At 39.5% G+C, this 18739-nt stretch overlaps 1 protein-coding gene across 1 annotated transcript in view; it reads right to left on the bottom strand.

Annotated features, from left to right (window-relative positions):
* Window positions 1-18739, bottom strand: part of SLIT2 (slit guidance ligand 2) — a 242110-nt gene that overhangs the window by 50311 nt on the left and 173060 nt on the right. Inside the window, exons 10-17 of the mRNA XM_063309788.1 lie at window positions 15609-15680; window positions 15195-15266; window positions 10706-10777; window positions 8485-8628; window positions 8188-8351; window positions 4380-4530; window positions 1609-1683; window positions 48-191 (exon numbers count right to left, since the gene is read on the bottom strand). Coding sequence (XP_063165858.1) covers window positions 48-191; window positions 1609-1683; window positions 4380-4530; window positions 8188-8351; window positions 8485-8628; window positions 10706-10777; window positions 15195-15266; window positions 15609-15680 — 894 coding nt within the window. The remainder of the gene's footprint in view (window positions 1-47; window positions 192-1608; window positions 1684-4379; window positions 4531-8187; window positions 8352-8484; window positions 8629-10705; window positions 10778-15194; window positions 15267-15608; window positions 15681-18739) is intronic.

Genomic DNA, 18739 nt, shown 5'->3' with positions numbered 1-18739 from the left:
AAAATGTTTCAGTGCAAAGAATAAGGAGGAGAAGATTGCACACTTACAAAGTCTTGAGGCTTTCCAGCCCTTTCAACATTTTGTGTCGTACGTTTTCCAGCCTGTTACTGGTTAGCAAAAGCTCATTTACACCAGCAGCTCCTTCAAATACACCTTCTTCAATATCAGTGATCTTGTTATTGCTTAGATTTCTATTGCACATCCATAATCAAGAAAATAAAAACAAATATCCTTTGGATAAATCATTTCTAGAACTGAGTGTTTAAAAAACATTGATTATGATCTGGTGGAACAACATTTCAAGAGAGCAATAAGCAGGGCTTGGCATTCATGTCAACTAGAGACAGGGATTCCAGAAAAGAGAAGGACAATTTATTTCTAAAATATTGTCATAATCTAATGACAGTTTAAGAGTCATTGGAGCTTCCAAAATGTTAATTAAATTCTGGCATCTCAAAAATATTTGACTTACTTAACAATAAATCCCATTTTCTGCATGCTCGAATGTGTGTTATTATTATGGTAAAAACTTGCCAATTAGTCATAATAAGTGTTGCATTTCCTCCACCATTTTATAATATGTTTTCCACATTCATAACTAGAATGCTTATTTGGCCTGCTAAAAAGTTTAGATAGCAACCACAACAATTTCTATGCAAGAGGACTATATAGAACCAAGGTGGGTGATCCCATCACAATAAATTAAGGTTCCACCCAACTATACTTTCTCCTTCTTCTTCAGAAACTGCATCCTAAAACTGGTTACAGTTTGGAGCTGCCACACAAAGGCAATTTCCAAGTGGAAAGTCCTCCTAAACTGTTAATCAAACCTGAACTGAAAAAAAAAACTCTTCTCTTAAAAAGGAAGGGGATTAAAGGCTACCTGATAGAAAACTGGGGAAATGTTGAAAGGGGCAAGCTTCTAAAAATATGGCTATAGGATTTTTAGAAGCTGATCATCAATCTTCCCCATCTTTCCCTTAAAGTGCCTTGTTGAAAGCCTGAATATTGGCTTTCAAGATTGATGTCAGCCTTTCAAGGTAGGCCAGGTCAAGAAAACAGACACCTCAGCAATTCCAAGAATGCCACTTTATTGTCACGGGGTATAACAACAGAATCTTGAAAACCTGTCCAAGTTTTTCTCTATCCCGTCTTACACTAAACAAAATCGAAGTGGAGTTATCTTGAGTTTCTTTATGACCCTTTCTTCAATCTCCGGACTGTGTAATCTCTTCTCCAAGTCCCCCCTTAATGGCTCATTCATACCTTCCCCAAGATCAGCTGTATATTCCTTTACAATGATATACTGCAACATCTACACAGCATATATCATCCTTTTCTAATCTTTTATCCATCACTTCTAATGGGATTCCCCTGTTCCTGGAATTCCGCATGGGACCATGATTGTGGAGGAATCTGGTATTTGTCGTTGTAATGTATCTAAAGGCCCACAGATTATGAAAAGTTATAATGCTCTATAATAAATATCACAGGTTGATCATCTCAACCACCTTACTTTCCCGTTAAGCTGCTTTTTATTTATTTTCCTTAAAAGTTAATTATTGCACTGAGACCACTTACACAGGCCAGGTTGATAAATAAACTCACATTTTACGCAGCTGGGGAAGCTTCTTAAAGATCCCTGTAGCTTCCAGAACTGTAAATTCATTGTTATTGAGTCTCCTGTAGATGGAAACCACAATAAATAAGTAAGTTCAAGTTCTTTAGTAAATCTACGCAAAAACAGCAATTAATAAAATGCTATTGAATTCTGACAAAGAGAACGTAAATGACCACCTGGCGAAAATAATTTCTATACTAACTTGCATAGAAGCGGACAGTTGTTGGCAAAGATGGACTGACTGCAGATTTTCATACAGCAGCTGGTAGTAATAAGCAACATGATTTTATCTCAAAGACTGATAGGTATAAAAGTTAAAAACAATAAGGTATGCACTTACTGTAAGGGATACAGAAATCAGATGCTAAGCACGTTATGTTTGTAGTTCAGCATAGATTCATTTAGATTTGTTTAAAATCTAAATTTGTGCAATAACGAACATTTATTGGGCTTTAATTACATATAAAAATATGTAATTTAAACAGACTTCAGATGTTACTTAATCTACTAAATGCAAACAGCCTACCTATGATTTTAATAAGTAGATTGGTATGTATATGCCACAAATTGCAGAATATATCCATTGTCAGGCCACTAGTTGATACTGTCCTTTCCCAAAATAATTGACAGATTATTCAGTTCAATCTGACAATACACCGTGTTTGTGCTCATCCGCCTTCCTTTAATGTGAATATGCGTTTTTATACATTTTCCAATGCTTCATATTAACTACACACATACACAGCAATTGGGTTCACAATGTCAATTGAAAGCTACTGGCATATATGCAGTGGCATAAAAAGGTGTGCCATATAAAGACAGTCTTTTCATCTGTATCTCACACGTGACAAAACCATTAACTGCAATTAGTGCTCTTAACTGTGCATTAATAGCAAAAATAATTGTAATAAATGCAAATGCAGAAAACAAATAGACGTAATGTGATTCAATTATTGATTTCTCTTTCAGGACTACATGCTATGTTAAGGTTGCAAATGTGAAAGACTTGAAGCGTATCATATCTTCATGGCTTCTCTACCTGGAAAACTTCCCTTCTGAACCATTTCCAGCCTTGATGGCATTTTGCCATTTGTTTCCCACCTGAAAGCCTTGGAAGGCAAAAAAGGGGATGAAGAATGAGATTTTAATTGAATGAACGAATCAGTAGATTTTATTGTTGCATCCACAAGTCATTACATATGAGACTTATAATTGGTGCATCCAACTTGTACTTCATCAATGGCCTGAGTCTTATGCAACCTATAGGCCAGTTGTAGCTCCACAGAGATTTCTTTGGTGGGCCTGAGACCTCTGCAGTCCCATTTCCTTTTAAATAACATTGCTTTAAGTCTGATCTGCTGTGTTTTACCTCCCCCTAATGCAGTACAGCAAATTTTGGCAGCAAACCCCAAGCACATGGATTGAATTAACAATTAAATACTTAAATTAACCCTCCTGAAAACAAGTGTCATTATGCCTGTTGCTAAATCAGTTCTCCTCCTTGCTCAGAGAAACTCCTATGTTTGCAAGCATTCCCAAGGGTTGTTTCTGTTCTGTTTCCTTCCAGCTGTGAAACACAGCAGAGTGTATAATTGGAAAGGCTTTGATTTGTCATTTGTATTGTAACAAGCACAGTGAGTTGCAGCTCACAGGCTGATATTGCTCAAAGCACTGAGCTGCTTGCTTTAAAACAAATGTTGACAATGTTGACAACAATAAGAATGATGGTAGGAGAAACAATAGTATCAATTATTAAAACCGTAATGGATAAAATAATTACGATGATGTGCTGAAGCTATTAATAATAGCAGTTGTACATCTAACGCTTCTTCTATTATTCTATTTTATAATTTCACTATTTTATTGTTTTATTGTTGTTATACACTATTTTATTGTATTTTATGGCACTCCTATGTTATGACCTGCGGTTACAACAATAAACTTTACTTACGAACTTTACTCATGTACTAGTTATAATACTCAATATGGCTGTTTGAGCTTCAGTCTGAAGCTTTGATTTAAAGATGGTCCCATCCCATCACCCTTTCAGATCGAATCACTGAATGAAACTCTTGAAATAAAGGACTGATGGACTGAACTGGTTCAAGGACTGGAGCAGCTTTTGTGCACAAGCATCTACATGTTTCCCAGTTGAATCCTCAGGTCACAAATCTGAACAGACTCACATGTTGGGATCAAATTGCAAGTTTGCACTAGATCTAGCCTGACTCATCCAGCTTCAATTCTAACTGTAAAGATGATAATAACCCTAATAGTAATAAAGTTAGTGATGATCTGAGTTTTGTTCATTTTCCCCCTCTAGCAGTCACAGATACTTCTGGGAAAAGCAGCCTCTGATATGTTTACGGACAGCGATTGCAGCCTCAGGCCGAGAAAGGCTGGCCACAGCAGAGTTAATACATAATGCAAATGTCAGCTCTTATTCCGGTGGCCTTTACTGGGCACTGGATAACTCACCAATTAATTGTGTCAGAACGATTTGCACAAGCCTATATCCATTAGCTAATTGTGCTTGTGATTTCATAGAAGTTCTGTAGTCCTGGATCTGTGACATTCCCAAAGTAAGAAAATACCCTAGGGCGGGGTTTCTCAACCTCAGCAACTTTAAGATGTGTGGACTTCAACTCCCAGAATTCCTCAGCCAGACATCTTACAGTTGCTGTGGTTGAGAAACCCTGCCCTAGTGTCATTGATACTATACTGTATTCTCTGTATATTAGTGCAAGCCAAGACTTACAGTTCTGCTGTATATTGAGGAATATGCTCAGGAATTTTATTGAGCTTCTGATTGGAACAGTCAACGGTTGTCCCCTCACAACGGCATTTTTCAGGGCAAGCTAAGTCCGCAAAGCAGTCACCACTCAATTTGGATCTGTAATCTTCTGTGCCTGCGGACAAAACAAAACACAAATACAAGCGCTAAGTTCATTAAGGCAGTTACCCAACATTTGGTAGAAGAAGAGAAAATAGGTAGATCTGCAACGGAGACAAAAATGGGTAACTGGGGTAGGTTTTGTGATAATGCAGAATAAGGCTTAAGCGAGGGTTAAATTTTAGAAGGCTTGAAATTTGCTGGGGTGGGGGGAAATCCCAAGGTGGGTTGACATTAACTTGAGCTTTTCACAGCCGTAGTTTCTGCTGATTAAGCTGTCAGCCAATCTATTCCATTTTACAGTGGAAAAAACACAAAACAGCGCCGATTCTTGTTCAAGATATCTTGCCCCAGTTTTAGGGTTAAGTAATCTTTGCACCCCTTTCATCGCCCCCTTTAGACTCCCGTTTTACTGAAGACGGCCTTTTATGTAATCTCTCCACAATGAAATTTACAGCCCTGTCTTGCTCCTTCATTTTATTTTATTTTATTTTTTAATATGTAATCCAGATTTAAGCCTCAGCAGCTTGTCATGCTGTAGAAAGCTGCGCGACGTTCCATGGTGCTTGACAGAACCATGTTTTACGCATACCTCACAACCACATGGTTAGATCAAGCACAACAGAAAATCTCGCCCACTTAATCAAACTTCATCCACTTAGGACAAGGAGAAGAAACAATGGGAGAAAGAGGAAAGAACAGGAAAGTGTTGCAGTGGGAAACTTCATAGGGTTGCCATGGCATTCTTTTTAGAGAATATCCACTGTCACGGTAACATCATTGAATCTGAAAGGACACCAACACAGCGTGCGGGAAGAAAGGTCTCTTCATCAGTCGTAAGTTACAGACGGTATGGAATGTCATATACCCGTCAAACAAACAGCTAGAAAAGATTTGAGGGTTGGTGATGGGAGGGGGAAAAAAACAAAGGAAACAGAAATGACTGTGAACTCTCCTTGGATGAAAGGTGAGGAGACTGAGACTAAAAAGGGAAGGTGCCTCTGATCTGAGGAGCATGTGGCACGGTCCACACACCGTTCTTTACTTACAGCCCCAGTGGTGAACTCCTGAAAGAGGAAAAACAGACAAAAAGGAAAGAAAGACAGAGTGATCTCAAATGGAAACAGCAAAAGGAAACCCTTTCAGAAGACAAAGAAAGCTGATTTGCTTGATCTCACCTAGGGTTTGAGTAACAACTTGGCTTCAATTTGGTGCTTCCAAATTCGGAAGTTGGGTTTTGGTGTACATTTAATGTACGTTTCTTTGACTGTGTGGCTTACACCAAAACAGATAGGGTCTAATTTATTTGAAGCAGAGAGGACAGCAAAACAGAGCAGGCCATCTAATGTGACTTCTCATGCAGCGATTCATTCCAAGCAAACAGGAAAGTCACCAATGGTCATCATGGAACCAATGGGAAAGGGACACAGCTGAAGCGGAACCACGCGGCCCAGTGGTCATATAAATATACACTGTTCAAACAGGTTGTCAGCTGGCTATCAAGCTGTATGGATGTATTTGAAAGAAGTAGAAGAAAAAATGAGCTAGACCACAGTTATATGGTAAACAGCTGGCTAAAATTTCACACACCCCTGAAAAAAGGGTTGTCATTCTGAAGTTCCAAATAACAACCCAATTTATACTAAGTTAATGCTCATTCACAAGTCGCATTCTCCCAGCATGTAGCTTTTGCAAGACTAAGATATGGATCCCACATTAAGTAGTCCACAAATTGTTCAATTCCCATTAGACTACTTCTCCCAAATGTTTGATATGATTTTAGAATGTAAGATGCAAATCACTCCTCTGACTTGTTTTTTTTAATAAGAAGCCTCTATCATAAGCAAAAGAGGCCATCTTCTATTGATAGAAGCACCTCAGAAGACCACTCCAGCAAAATGTCCAGTGGACCTTCTCCAAAAACCAAACCAAAACAAAAAACAGTGGGCCAACAAAACAGCCTTCATTCCTAACAAGAAGACAGGCTGTCAAGACAGAATACTGCAAACCCATTATATACCAGGAAATTCTTGAAACAATTTTCATTGATTGTATATTATTAACCTGTTTTTTTTTCTCCTAAGACAGTCAACTATAATTGTATTCATTTTTTGCTGGCACATCATGTACTTGAGTTTGAGTCAAAAGCTTCATTAGACCCTTGAGCATTCCTGCCAATCAATTATTTTTCATCTGTCAGGACCCTGCAATATAAGTAATTATGTGGCTTCTCCCCTTAACCATTAAGAAACCACTGGACTTATCAGCTGCACAAAATAAACAAATAAATAAAATGGAAGTATGTTTCAAAAAGCAAGACCCAACGCCTTTGATGTGGCATCCGCAAGGAGAATTAACATGGCACAAATAGTGCTAATGTTCTAATTATTTTTGCTTTCATCAAAGCAATGGCATCCATGGATAGTCTGTGGATGCTTGTGCAAAGGAATAAAACATAAGTTGGCTTGGCATTTTGTGACTTCACAAATACAGGGATCAAAGGTCATTAAAAAAAGGAATAGAGCAGACAGCAGAAAACCAAGTTTAGGGCATAAAAAGCAAAGCAGGGAAGGGTTCCATCTGAAAGGTTTCCTCAGCCCTTTGATCATAGTGGGATTTTTTCATTTGAAAGCAGCTCAGGAGCTATATTTAAAGAAGAATGATGTTAAAGTAAGCAAGATATAGCAAGACAAAGTTCCCCTCCAAGAAACGATGTGCATTTATGAGTTGGATATCAAGAGCTACATGCAAAGCTCAGGGATTTCGAAAACAAAGCTAGAGAACTACTGCTATTCTAAGTGGGGTTTACTAGGGTTAAAATGCATGCATCGCTATGTTCAGAAGTTAACACAAAGTTGCTTTGGGTGAGAGAGCAAATGCAGTCTGCAGTTAATTTCACTGCACAGCCAAACCTACCTGGAATGAAATACTGTTCTTTAGCTACATAAAAAAGAGAGAGAAAAAAATAGGAACCTGAATGTCAGCAAGCAAAGAATTAATTTATTAGACTGATTAAGGACGACAGTTAGGCTAAAATGACTATGAGGAGGAAAAAATGTGTATTTAAATCTATTGATTACACAGAATGCCTAGATTTCAACTTATCTGCAGTCAAGGTTAGTTGCTTTATTCTGGTATTTACAATAAGAAAAAACCAGAATTAACGGCAGAATGTGATATGCATCTAGAATAGCCGGAGACCAGACGACAGAAGTTAGATTTTAGAAACAAGTAAACAGGAAATTGAGTAACATTAGGAAAAGCAAACATCACAATTTACCATTATATAATATCAGCTTCCCTGTGTAATATGAAGGACGCATTTTTAAATTTTCTGTGGCTGGATTTTTTTAAAAAGTTTGCTAGCACTTCATGCTTTGCTGCGAGAAATGCAGCACAATGGTCTGACTTGGGACAAAATTATAAAAAGCATTTGATTTTTTAGTTTAATTTTTATTCCATTTCTGTATATAATGTTGGGGTTTAGCAAAGGTTGCAATGTGTGCGAACTACAGACTCAGTCCAGACTTCCTTTGATTACTAAATAATTCAGCCCAGAACCAGGCGGGATTTCTCTTAAGGATGTCTGCAATTTTGTTTTTCCTTCTTTGCAGAGGCTGTGTGAGTTTTCTTGGAAGAGAAGAGAAAGTAGCAGCTGAGCAAAAGAAATTACCTGAACAACGAAATTTCTTGCTTTTGATCTGCCCAATCCTTTTGTTCGCCAAACGGCGGGGGCTGGTGCAGCGGGCACCGCTGGTCTCAATGGGGTTTATATGGAGATAATCTGCCAGCCACTTCAGATGACAGTCACAAATAAATGGGTTCTGAGCCAAATGCCTTTTACAAATAAAAAGAAAAGAACATTTTAAAAATGCACACAATGTTATGGTTGGTCTCTACCTTTCCCAAAGCTTCTCTGCTTTAGCTGGGAACGGAAATCAAAAGTCTCAAGTCAAATGCTACTACGTACAGGGTCTGAATTGCCCGCAGAGGAGAAAAGGTGCCCTTTGCAATGGTCTGGAGCTTGTTATCGTACAAAGAGAGAAGGTTCAAGTTGTGTAGGTCTTGGAATGCATCCACTCGCAGGCAATTTATCTTGTTAGCATTTAATAATCTGTAAAACCGAAGAGAATGGCAACGCATTAAGTATTTAATTAATGTTTCTTAAGCTTCACTTGTATGACAAGCTCTATTGCGGCGAATCTACTTTCTAGGATTTCATTTAATACACAGATAATTTTGCCATGTTTTGGACTTGGTATATTCTATTTCCTGAGCACAAAGTTTCAGTATCAAGTGTCCACATCAAATATATTGTTTGTTTCCTTGAAAGTGTATATATGGGGGTGTGGGGGAAGTTATTGGCTGGTTTTGGATGACAAGTTGAACCATGGTTTATCATTGGAAGAACCACTTCAGTAAACCTTGGGCTTGTTTGCCAACCTGTACATTTAATTTTACCCATAAATAATTGGAACAACCCAGCTTCATAAGCTACACTTTGAAGATTCAAGTAATCATAGCAAAATTAAGCACTGTATGGATTAAACGGCAAGCCACGTATAAAACAAAAGAAGAGGGCCCATTACAATTTTACTAAGGTCTGGAAAATTGGCTATTTCTCAGTGTTTTCCAACATGAACGATTTCCGGTGTGTAAATTTCAACTCCCAAAATTCACAGCACACCTCTGAAGACGCCCAGGTTGGGGAGCACTGTTTCCTTATTCTTATAACCGAAAACTACGAATTAGCATTACATCCAAGCCAGGCTCCTGGAGGAATATTTTAAATGTAATAATTGCGTACCTTCTTGAATCTGACCACCCTCCCCTCTTTTTTGAGATTTCCTTGCTATTGTGGTGTGATAAGTTCCTGTAAAATCCCACTTGTAAATTAAAGCATTTCTTTCAAAAGTACAGCATCATACATGTGCAAAGGCTGGATACACTTACAATAATTTATGTTTCCTTTGAAACCAGGGTATCTTATGAACCTAAAGAGAATACTACTCACCGTAGCAATTGTTCACTGCTACCAGACGTCCTTTGTTGCCCCCAAGTGCCTCTGCTGCTGCACCTCCAGGATGCAGTTCATTTGCCCCAACTTATACTGACCACAATATGTGACCAGCTTTGTCCTGTATTGCCTTGTATTGGGACTCATCAGATTTACAGAGTCACAGATCTTTCTGTGGGGTTCAAACCCTACTGGGAATTGAACTCATGGGCTATATAGAGTGTATTAAGAAGAGCTGTCCAGATGCTGGTGCTTAGCCATGATGTTGCAAGAAGAGATATATAGAATCTATCAGAATGGTACACGCAATCCATCTTAACTTTAAGTTCTTCGAATAGAAAGATATGGATGTTACATATCTCATACCCCAAGTATGAGGTTTCACATCCCTCATCTTTCTCCTAATTCATTCAAACGGATAGGCTGCAATGAATCATTTGATTTTATATGTAATTACCAAGATCACATCAGATTCAGCACTGGCTGAAAAGGTGGGAATATGTCCACATCCATGTGGAACAATGAGTCTGTGTAGGCAAAAGAGGAATGCCAGAAAAAGGGAAAGATAGCAAGGAAACCAAAAGAAGTTTTGTAAAAAGTATAGATATTTGGAAAATCCCATTGCTGGGCACACACATTCTCTGCCATATGTCCCCCAAACAAACCAAGTTGTATCCATCCAATCATAGTTACCTCTACCCCACTGTCTCCCATTATAGGTAACCATGATTTAAAAATGCAACATAAATGTAGACTAAGTCCTTTAAAAAGTAATAATTAAATCCCTGAAGTAAATTAAACCAACAAGCAGTAACCTGCTTGAAGAAGAGACAGAGAGACAGATATGACTGCTCCAAGAAAACAGAATAAAATGAATGAAAATGTTTTCTTAAAATTAGTATTCTTAAACCATGTTTGTGTTCTGATGCTTAAAAACAAAATAAAAAGGCCTGTAGAAAATCTATTGAAGAAAAAAAGGTTTTGCCTGATGAAGAGTAGGAATGGGAGATGCAGAGCATGAAAGGGTTAGAAAAACCTCTTCATCTTCAAAAGGCTGATATTTCCCCCACTCAAAGCAATTCCAGAAGGCTTGCAGGTTCAACCCACTTCTACATCCCAAACCCCCTTCTCAATGAACACAAATAAAACTGGGTTTTATAAAAGAAATACTCACAGCAACTGAAGAGCGAATAGTCCTTCAAACAGGCCCTTGGGAAGTTCGGTAATTTTGTTTCCATAGAGAACACTACAACAAAAAATGGTTAATTAATTCATCTAGAATTTTTCTAAGGCCATATTCCCTCAACACAAGTAGAACAAAGTTCTGATGCTGAAGCACAAAAATACTTTTAAATAACATGAGTTTATCTGCCAATGTTCCACGATCAGTCTCTTATTATGGAGTTGGTTTTGGTCTAGTTAGTTCTTCTTAAAGAATCTCAATTATTTTCACAGGTATTTTCTAGTCTTAATCATATTATTAGCCATTGAATTGTTCTAGGAGCTGTGCTTGCAGGAAGAAAATTGGTTTGCATTGTTGATTTCCATTGTTAAACATGAGTATGAACATTTTTGCGGAGCTTGGTTCTAATGTTAGCAGTCCAGCTAAAATAAGGCAACCTGAATTAGAATTGCACAACTTGTAACTGACTAGGCCAGTTGTATCCCATCAGCCGCATCTCTCATCAGGGATAACAACTTGTGTTGGCTTTCTGCAGAGTGCCTGTGCAAATTACACCACTGGCACACAGGGGCTGAAGGAATGGCCAACAGCTGCATAGTTTCATTTTGATCATGGAATGAATGTTTGTGTGGTCGAACCTCTCCAGCTTGCAGGCATGAAGTACTGTATAGCTAGAATTTTCAGTAGCTAGAAAATTCCCTGAACATTTCAGGTCTAATTGAGTTTAAGAAAGCAGCATATGGGAACGTAACTGCAATGGAAGTTGAGATGCATAAAATTTGGGGGACCAGCTAAATGAGCTACGAACAGAGCAATATTTATTTCCTGTCAACCTCTCTGGTGAGTACAATGGAGTTTGATAAATGGCTGCTTCTACCACAGTACACTTGCCAAGGGATTCAGAATACAGAAGAACACAGAATGTGCCTATTTTTACTTAACTCAGGAAAACAACCAAAGAAATAGTTAGAATATAGACATCAAGAAATTCCATAGGGAATGAATTTTCAAGTCCTGTTCCCACCAGGCTTCAGAAGTGTATTCACCAGCATAACACAAAATCTATAAGCATTTATCTGCGCATACATACAGTATCTGGAAAACAAATATGCTATTGAAAATGGAGTGCAAATGGCCTTACAAATAGTTTTTAAAGGAACTTACACCAGGGACATACACTTTAAAAACCTGCTTCAGGATAATGTACATGTCAAAGAATAAAAGCAGGCTGATTTGCATTAAAAATAATGCAGGCAATGTGGGGTAACAGTCACATAAAAGAGGGGAAACATGTACGACACTTCTGTATGTTAATGAACATTGCAAATCACAAAGATTATAGAATTTACTACGCATATTTTTTAAAAAGCTGTAGAAAAAAATCTTGGGCCCTATATCCTCAGATAGTACAGTAAAAATATTTTTTATGATTTGCCCAGAATGTGGTGAAAGACATATTCCATTAAACTATTCCATTAAACCAGTGTTTTCCTAGCTCTTATTAATCAATGAAGCTTATACTCACGTTAAGAATCCATTTATCCTCACATAATACTTTTGCCATATACTAGGGACAGATCTGCAGTGGTCTTCACTTCAGACTACACTTCATAGGTTTGTTTTTTAAACAAATTTAGCTTAGAATATTAAAACATCATATATGAACAATCTGCAATCAAGACAAGTCAACATTTCCAGATTGAAGAAACTCTGGTCTTATTAAAATCTGGTAACATCATTTGAAATCCAAATTCATTGGCTTAACTGGCTTAAAGACAGGATACCATCATAATCACGTCTATTACAGCCCTAAGGCCAGACACAATAAAACTATACAATAGCAACTATCTTACATTAATACATATACTTTTCAATTTGTATCTAAATCCAATAATTCAAGCACTTGCTGTTTCAGCCCATCATCCACCTAGTTTGGCCGATCATGCAATTCCAGCATTATTTTATGTTGATGATGTAGTCATTACGCCTACCTCACAAGTGGAAATGAGAAAAGCACTTAGGGCACTAGCTTTATTCTGCACAGACCAAAAACTTTCAATAAATTATCAGAAAACTAAAGTCTTTGTTTTTGCCTGACACCATCGTAAGATTCACAAATGGCAAATAAATGGGACTCCAACTAAAGAGGTGCGCACCTATAAATACCTTGGCGTGCAGTTCCATGCTTCCTTGTCCTGGAACGCTCATTTTCTGTACCGGGCAAGTGTTGCACAGCGTACCGCATCTGCTATTGCAAGATGCTACCATTCAGAAGGAGCCCATCATATTCCTGCAGCTTGCAAGGCCTTTCAGGCTAAGGTAGTCCCTCGGCTTCTCTGTGGCTCTCAAATCTGCTCCCTTGCTAAGCCCAATTCTATTGAAACCATTCAGAATAAGTTCACTAGAGCCATACTGATGGTACCAAAAAGTATAAAAAATGCCATCCTATGGGTAGAAATAGGTATAGTTTCATTGGATGCCAGAGCATGGCTCCTTCTTCTTACCTCCTGGCTAAAGTTAATTCTGTTTTTCTGTTTCCTGTAGGTTTAGCCCCATTAGTATTTAGAGATCATTTTAAGTCATTGTGGCTAAAAAAAGCCTTAGATAAAGTTAAATTGCTGGCCTTCTCTATGGAAAGTCGGTGCTCATTAGGATTTGATAATGCTAGAACCGCCCTGAAACAACGAATCTGGGATATAGATCTCCAAACACATTTAAGTAAGGTGCTACACCCCGATATCTGTCATTTTCTTCCAGAAGGGTTCATTCCAGCTTCTTATCTATCATCTAGCACAATTTTGAAATTTCGTAAAGCTTTCACCTTAGCCAGGCTGGACGCACTGCCCTCAGCAGCCCTTTTTGGACGTTTCAAGGGTACCCCCATGCACCTTCGGTTATGTCCATGTGGTGACGGCTCAGCAGAAACCCTAAGCCGTATGTTTTTATACAGTTCCCTATATAAGGACTCGAGACAGACCCTTATATACCCATTACTGAAGAAATTTCCAGGCAGGGAGAGTGACTTCTATCTAATGCTACTTCTTTCGGACAAGGACCCAAAAATATCCCCCCAGGTTGCCCAGTTTTGTGCTACCATCTGCACAATACGCCGCACCATCACTTAGATTTTGGATTTCTTAACACAGTATTTTATTTCAATTCCTTTTAGTATTTTCATCCTTAACTTTGGATTGTAGTATATTAATTGCTTTTGTTTATATATATATATGTGTGTGTGTGTATTAATGTAAGATTGTTGCTATTGTATAGTTTTACTGTGTCTGGCCTTAGGTCTGTAATAAACATGATGATGATGATGACAGGACATGATGATGATGATGGTGAATGTAATAATAGCAGAAATGCTGCAAATGAGAGTATCAACCTCTAGCCTTTAGCCCTGACGTGCTCCAGAGGCATTCTTCAATTTTTTTAAAAAAATGGGTGATAGTCCAAAACTTCCTTAAATATTTGCTACAGCTGTTGTCACCAGTAGGCTGAGCAAATATGCACCATGGCATATCTCCTTTGAGGGGGCACGATGGCTCTGTGGTTAAGACACCAGGATTGTCAATCAGAAGCTTGCAAGTTCGGCGGTTCAAGACCTGAGCACCACGTGACGGAGTGAACTCCCGCACTCGCCCCAGCTCTTGCCAGACTAGCAACTTGAAAGCATGCCAATGCGAGTAAATATATAGGTACCACATTGGCGGGAAGGCAACAGCATTATGTGCTTGTCATGCCAGCCACATGACCTCAGAAGCGCCTTCGGAAAACGCTGGCTCTTCGGCCATGAAACGGAGATGAGCACTGTGCCCTAGTGTCGGACACGACTGTGCAGGGGAAATCTTTACCTTTACCTATATCTCCTTTAGGTAATGAGTCAGTGGTGTGAGGCAGTTCAGTGTTCCTCAACCTTGGCAGGTTTAAGATGGGTGGACTTCAACTCCCAGAATTCCCCAGCCAGCAAGGCTGGCTGGGGAATTCTGGGAGTTGATGTCCACCCATCTTAAACCTGCCAAGGTTGAGGAACACTGATGTAGTTGATTAAAAAAAGGCAAATACTATCTTGAGTGCATTAAGAGAGCACAGAGTCAAAATCTGGCAAAGTAACTGTTCCATTCTTCTCTCTCCAAACGGGTCAGACCCCATTTGGAGAATTGTGCCTATCGTTTTTCAGCACTGTTGTAATTCTGAACAGTCGGTCAATGAACGATCATAAGTCGAGGACTACCTGTACTCCCATCGGTGGGCACGTGGTGTTTGATGAAATATTATGCCCCACTCTGGAAAAGCTTGGTTAGTGAGTACTATAAAGGAAAATGGTTCTAGCAGAAGCTTCCTTATGGAGTCCTGATGTCAACAAATGGGCTTCATCATGTCCGGTCCAGCAGAGGGCAGTATAAATGCCCAATGCCATCAGAAGCATCTTCCTCACCTGAATATGAGACGGTTCTTATGAGAGGTAAGAGGTACTTACAGGGAATTAAGTGAGCGGAGACCGTGGAAGGCATCTGGTGCCGTCTCTGAGATTTGATTATTGCTCAGATCACTAAAATGAGAAAAGATATTCTATCATATTAACACAAGCACACCCTTTAGGCAGTCAGGGTGTTTCATTCATTCCACCGTGAACGAAAAGGATAAATGGCAATTTATTTCAATATTGTAAAGATTCGATTGTGGAAACAAATTCGTTTCTTGTATTATTAAAAAACGTATGATTCCATACCCTGTGCTATCGAGAAAAAATAATTTGAACTGTAACAATAATGCAAGGTGTTAATGCTAGAGAGAGAAAGGGAAAGAGAGAGGGAAATACACAAAGCAGACTGAAAATACTTAGCAGAAATCACAACCCTTTTATGTAAAGTCCAAAGTATTTCTCACTTACATTCTTCTCAGCTTTTTATAGGGCGAGAAAGCTCCCGGCGGAATGGCCTTGATTGAATTTTGCTCCAGTCGTCTAGCAGAAAGAGAAGGGAAGTAATACTGGATACTCTAAAACACATCACATTAGAGTAAGCTAACACAATTGATGCTAATATCCGTCAGAGTGAATGCATTATAAAAACATGGGTAAATTATACCGTGAAAATAAAGAGCGTGCATTTGTTTTTATTCTTAAATGTTGGGAAAATATTCTGTCGATTTGAGATGGAGAGTGCTGATAATCCCAATGAAGCACTAATCTTATTTTGCATACACGTACATGCAACACACTTTTTCATGCCGACGTTTTCTTGCTTAGAAGGAATATTACAACCTTTGCATAGGTTAATCATATTTTTACCAGGCCACTATGAAAAGCTCTGTCATATTTCTTACGATGCTCAACAACATTCAAAAGAAACTCATCTTATGCCCTGGATAGGTCTTCAAAAGCCTACAAGTTATTGTGAAGAAATAACTTTCCTTCTCTTAAACAAATGTTGCCAAAGTCTTATTTTCAGCTTTCATGTTGAGGATTTTTTAAAAAAAGTTTTTGAAGATTCTCCAGATTCACATATTTGGCTAATAAGGTTCTCAATAGCTGTGACATGACCTATAAATATTCCCTTACAGCTTCACTAATTTGGGATGTCCAAATAAATTGTTTTATAAGACATCAAAGAAATGATTATCAATGACACAAGTGCCTTCGCTATATTTTATCAGTAAAAGCAATAAACTGTCATTATAAACTTACAGGATCCCAAATCAGCGTTATTATTTATGTATTAAAATAAAGATGTATCCTATTATCTGAAATTTAGATTGAGCAATTCTGTTTCATCTTCCAGGACTTCTGTTGCCAGGTAGGTCTCACAGGTCAGCTCCTGTTCACTGTTGGTCCAGAATGCAGGACACGGAATAGTAGATTTATGGGGCTACCCTTGAAGAGAATCCAGAGGCTAGAGCTGGTTCAGAATGTGGCCTTGCGAGCAATCTTGGGTGCCCCAAGGATGGCATATGTGGCACCCTTGCTGCGGGAGCTGCATTGGGTGCCAGTTTGCTTCCAGGTCCAATTCAAGGTGTTGGTTATCACCTTGAAAGCCCTACATGGCATGGGTCCAGGCTACCTGAGGGGCCATCTCATCCCCATTACATCGACCTGCCCCACCCAACCAGGCACAGAGGGCATGTTGCAGACCACATCCATGAGAGACTGTGGATTGGCAGGGTCCAGGAAGTGGGCCTTCCCTGCCATGGCCCCTGCCCTGTGGAACACTCTTCTCCAGGAGGTGTGGCAGGCCCCCACTCTCCCAGCCTTCTGGAAAGGAGTGAAGACCTGGCTTTGCCAACTTGTGAGGGTGTGAGGAGGAGCAACCAATCCTGGGGGTGGTTAGCACCATGAAGATGCTCCCATAAATTAAGATCTTTTAATACCTTGTCTTGGATTGTATTTTTATCTAAGAATATTGTTTTTTATATTTTAAGTATTATTTAATTATTATTTATTCTTGCTTTTATTTTAAACTGCCTAGCTCTTTGAGTGAGATGGGTGGTGACTAAGTTTGAAGTATAAATAAAGTATAAATTTAAGCTATAGGGAGACAGATTCTAAGTAAAAGTTGGAAAACCTTACCAATCAGAAGATCAGTTCAACAATAGAACCAATCTTCCCAAGATATGGTGGGCTCCCCTTTGCTGGATCAGTTCAAGCCAAAACTAGGCATAACAGTGTGCAAGATGAACTTGCTTGAACCTGAACTGTCCCAAATCCATGGACACCTCCCTTTCACACGCAAACAGCTGTTCCTGGTATGAAACCAGCTGTTTTGAGTGTTTCCCAAAAAAATCAGAACAGCCTGTCCAACACTCAAAATAGCTGCACTTGAAACAGAACATCTTACACTTAAAACAGGTTGCTTCAGATTTGAAAATTTGAATTCAAACCTTGGCTAACAGAGAACCCACTTACAGGGGATGCTTTAATCTTGATTCCTGCACCAAGCAGAGAGTTACACTGACTCTGTAAAAGGTCAACCAGAGCAAAATCCAAGTTGGGTCATTAAAGAAACCCAATCTTCCAAGGAAGTTCACGTGATGAGGGTTCAGTCCCTTCTGGCCAATATACGAGGATGTAGTATTATCAACTGTGTAGTTTTACAGGGGTGGTTTAATTGGATGTTTATGAAATACACTGCCCAAAATTGTTTGCTGTATTTGCTGATATAAAGACTGCAACATTTTTGTATTTCTACTCTTGGCCAGGCCAGGAGAAGAAGCTTCTCTTCTCCCTAGAGAGAAGCAGATTGAATACAAATGGCCTTTGTATCTTCAGAGATGTGGGAGAACCAGTTCGGTGAAGTGATTAAGGCAACGGGCTAGAAACCAGGAGACTGAGAGTTCTAGTCCCTCCTTAGGCCTGAAAGCCAGCTGGGTGACCTTGGGCCAGTCCCCCTCAATCAGTCCAGTCCACCTCACAGGGTTGTTGTTGGGGGGAAAATAGGAGGAGGAAGAAGGAGTATTAGGTATGTTCCCTGCCTTGAGTTATTTATAAAAATAATAAAGGCGGGATATTATTTCCTGGATCGAGATGCCCTCAGGACAGTCACTCATGCCCTGGTCATCTCCCATATAGACTACTGCAATGCGCTCTACATGGGGCTACCCTTGAAGAGTACCTGGAAGCTTCAGTTGGTCCAAAATGTGGCTGCGCGAACAGTGATGAGTGCTCCAAGATCAGCACACATAACACCTCTACTGCATGAGCTGCATTGGGTTCCAGTTTGCTTCCGGGTCCAATTCAAGGTGTTGGTTATCACCTTTAAAGCCCTACATGGCATGGGTCCAGGTTACCTAGGGGACCATCTCACCCCCACTACATCAGCCCGTGCCACCCAATCGTGCAGAGAGGGCATGCTGCAGAACCCGTCTGTAAGAGAATTTCATCTGGCGGGGTCCAGGAGGCAGGCTTTCTCTGCAGTGGCGCCCGCCCTGTGGAACATTCTACCCCCCGAGGTGAGGCAGGCCCCTTCACTCCCAACCTTCCAGAGGGGCTTGAAGACCTGGTTTTGCCGCCTCGCCTGGGATGGGAAG

Source organism: Candoia aspera, chromosome 8 (genome assembly GCF_035149785.1).
Source record: "Candoia aspera isolate rCanAsp1 chromosome 8, rCanAsp1.hap2, whole genome shotgun sequence".
Taxonomy (NCBI): domain Eukaryota; kingdom Metazoa; phylum Chordata; class Lepidosauria; order Squamata; family Boidae; genus Candoia; species Candoia aspera.
This window is presented reverse-complemented; position numbering and strand designations above follow the sequence as displayed.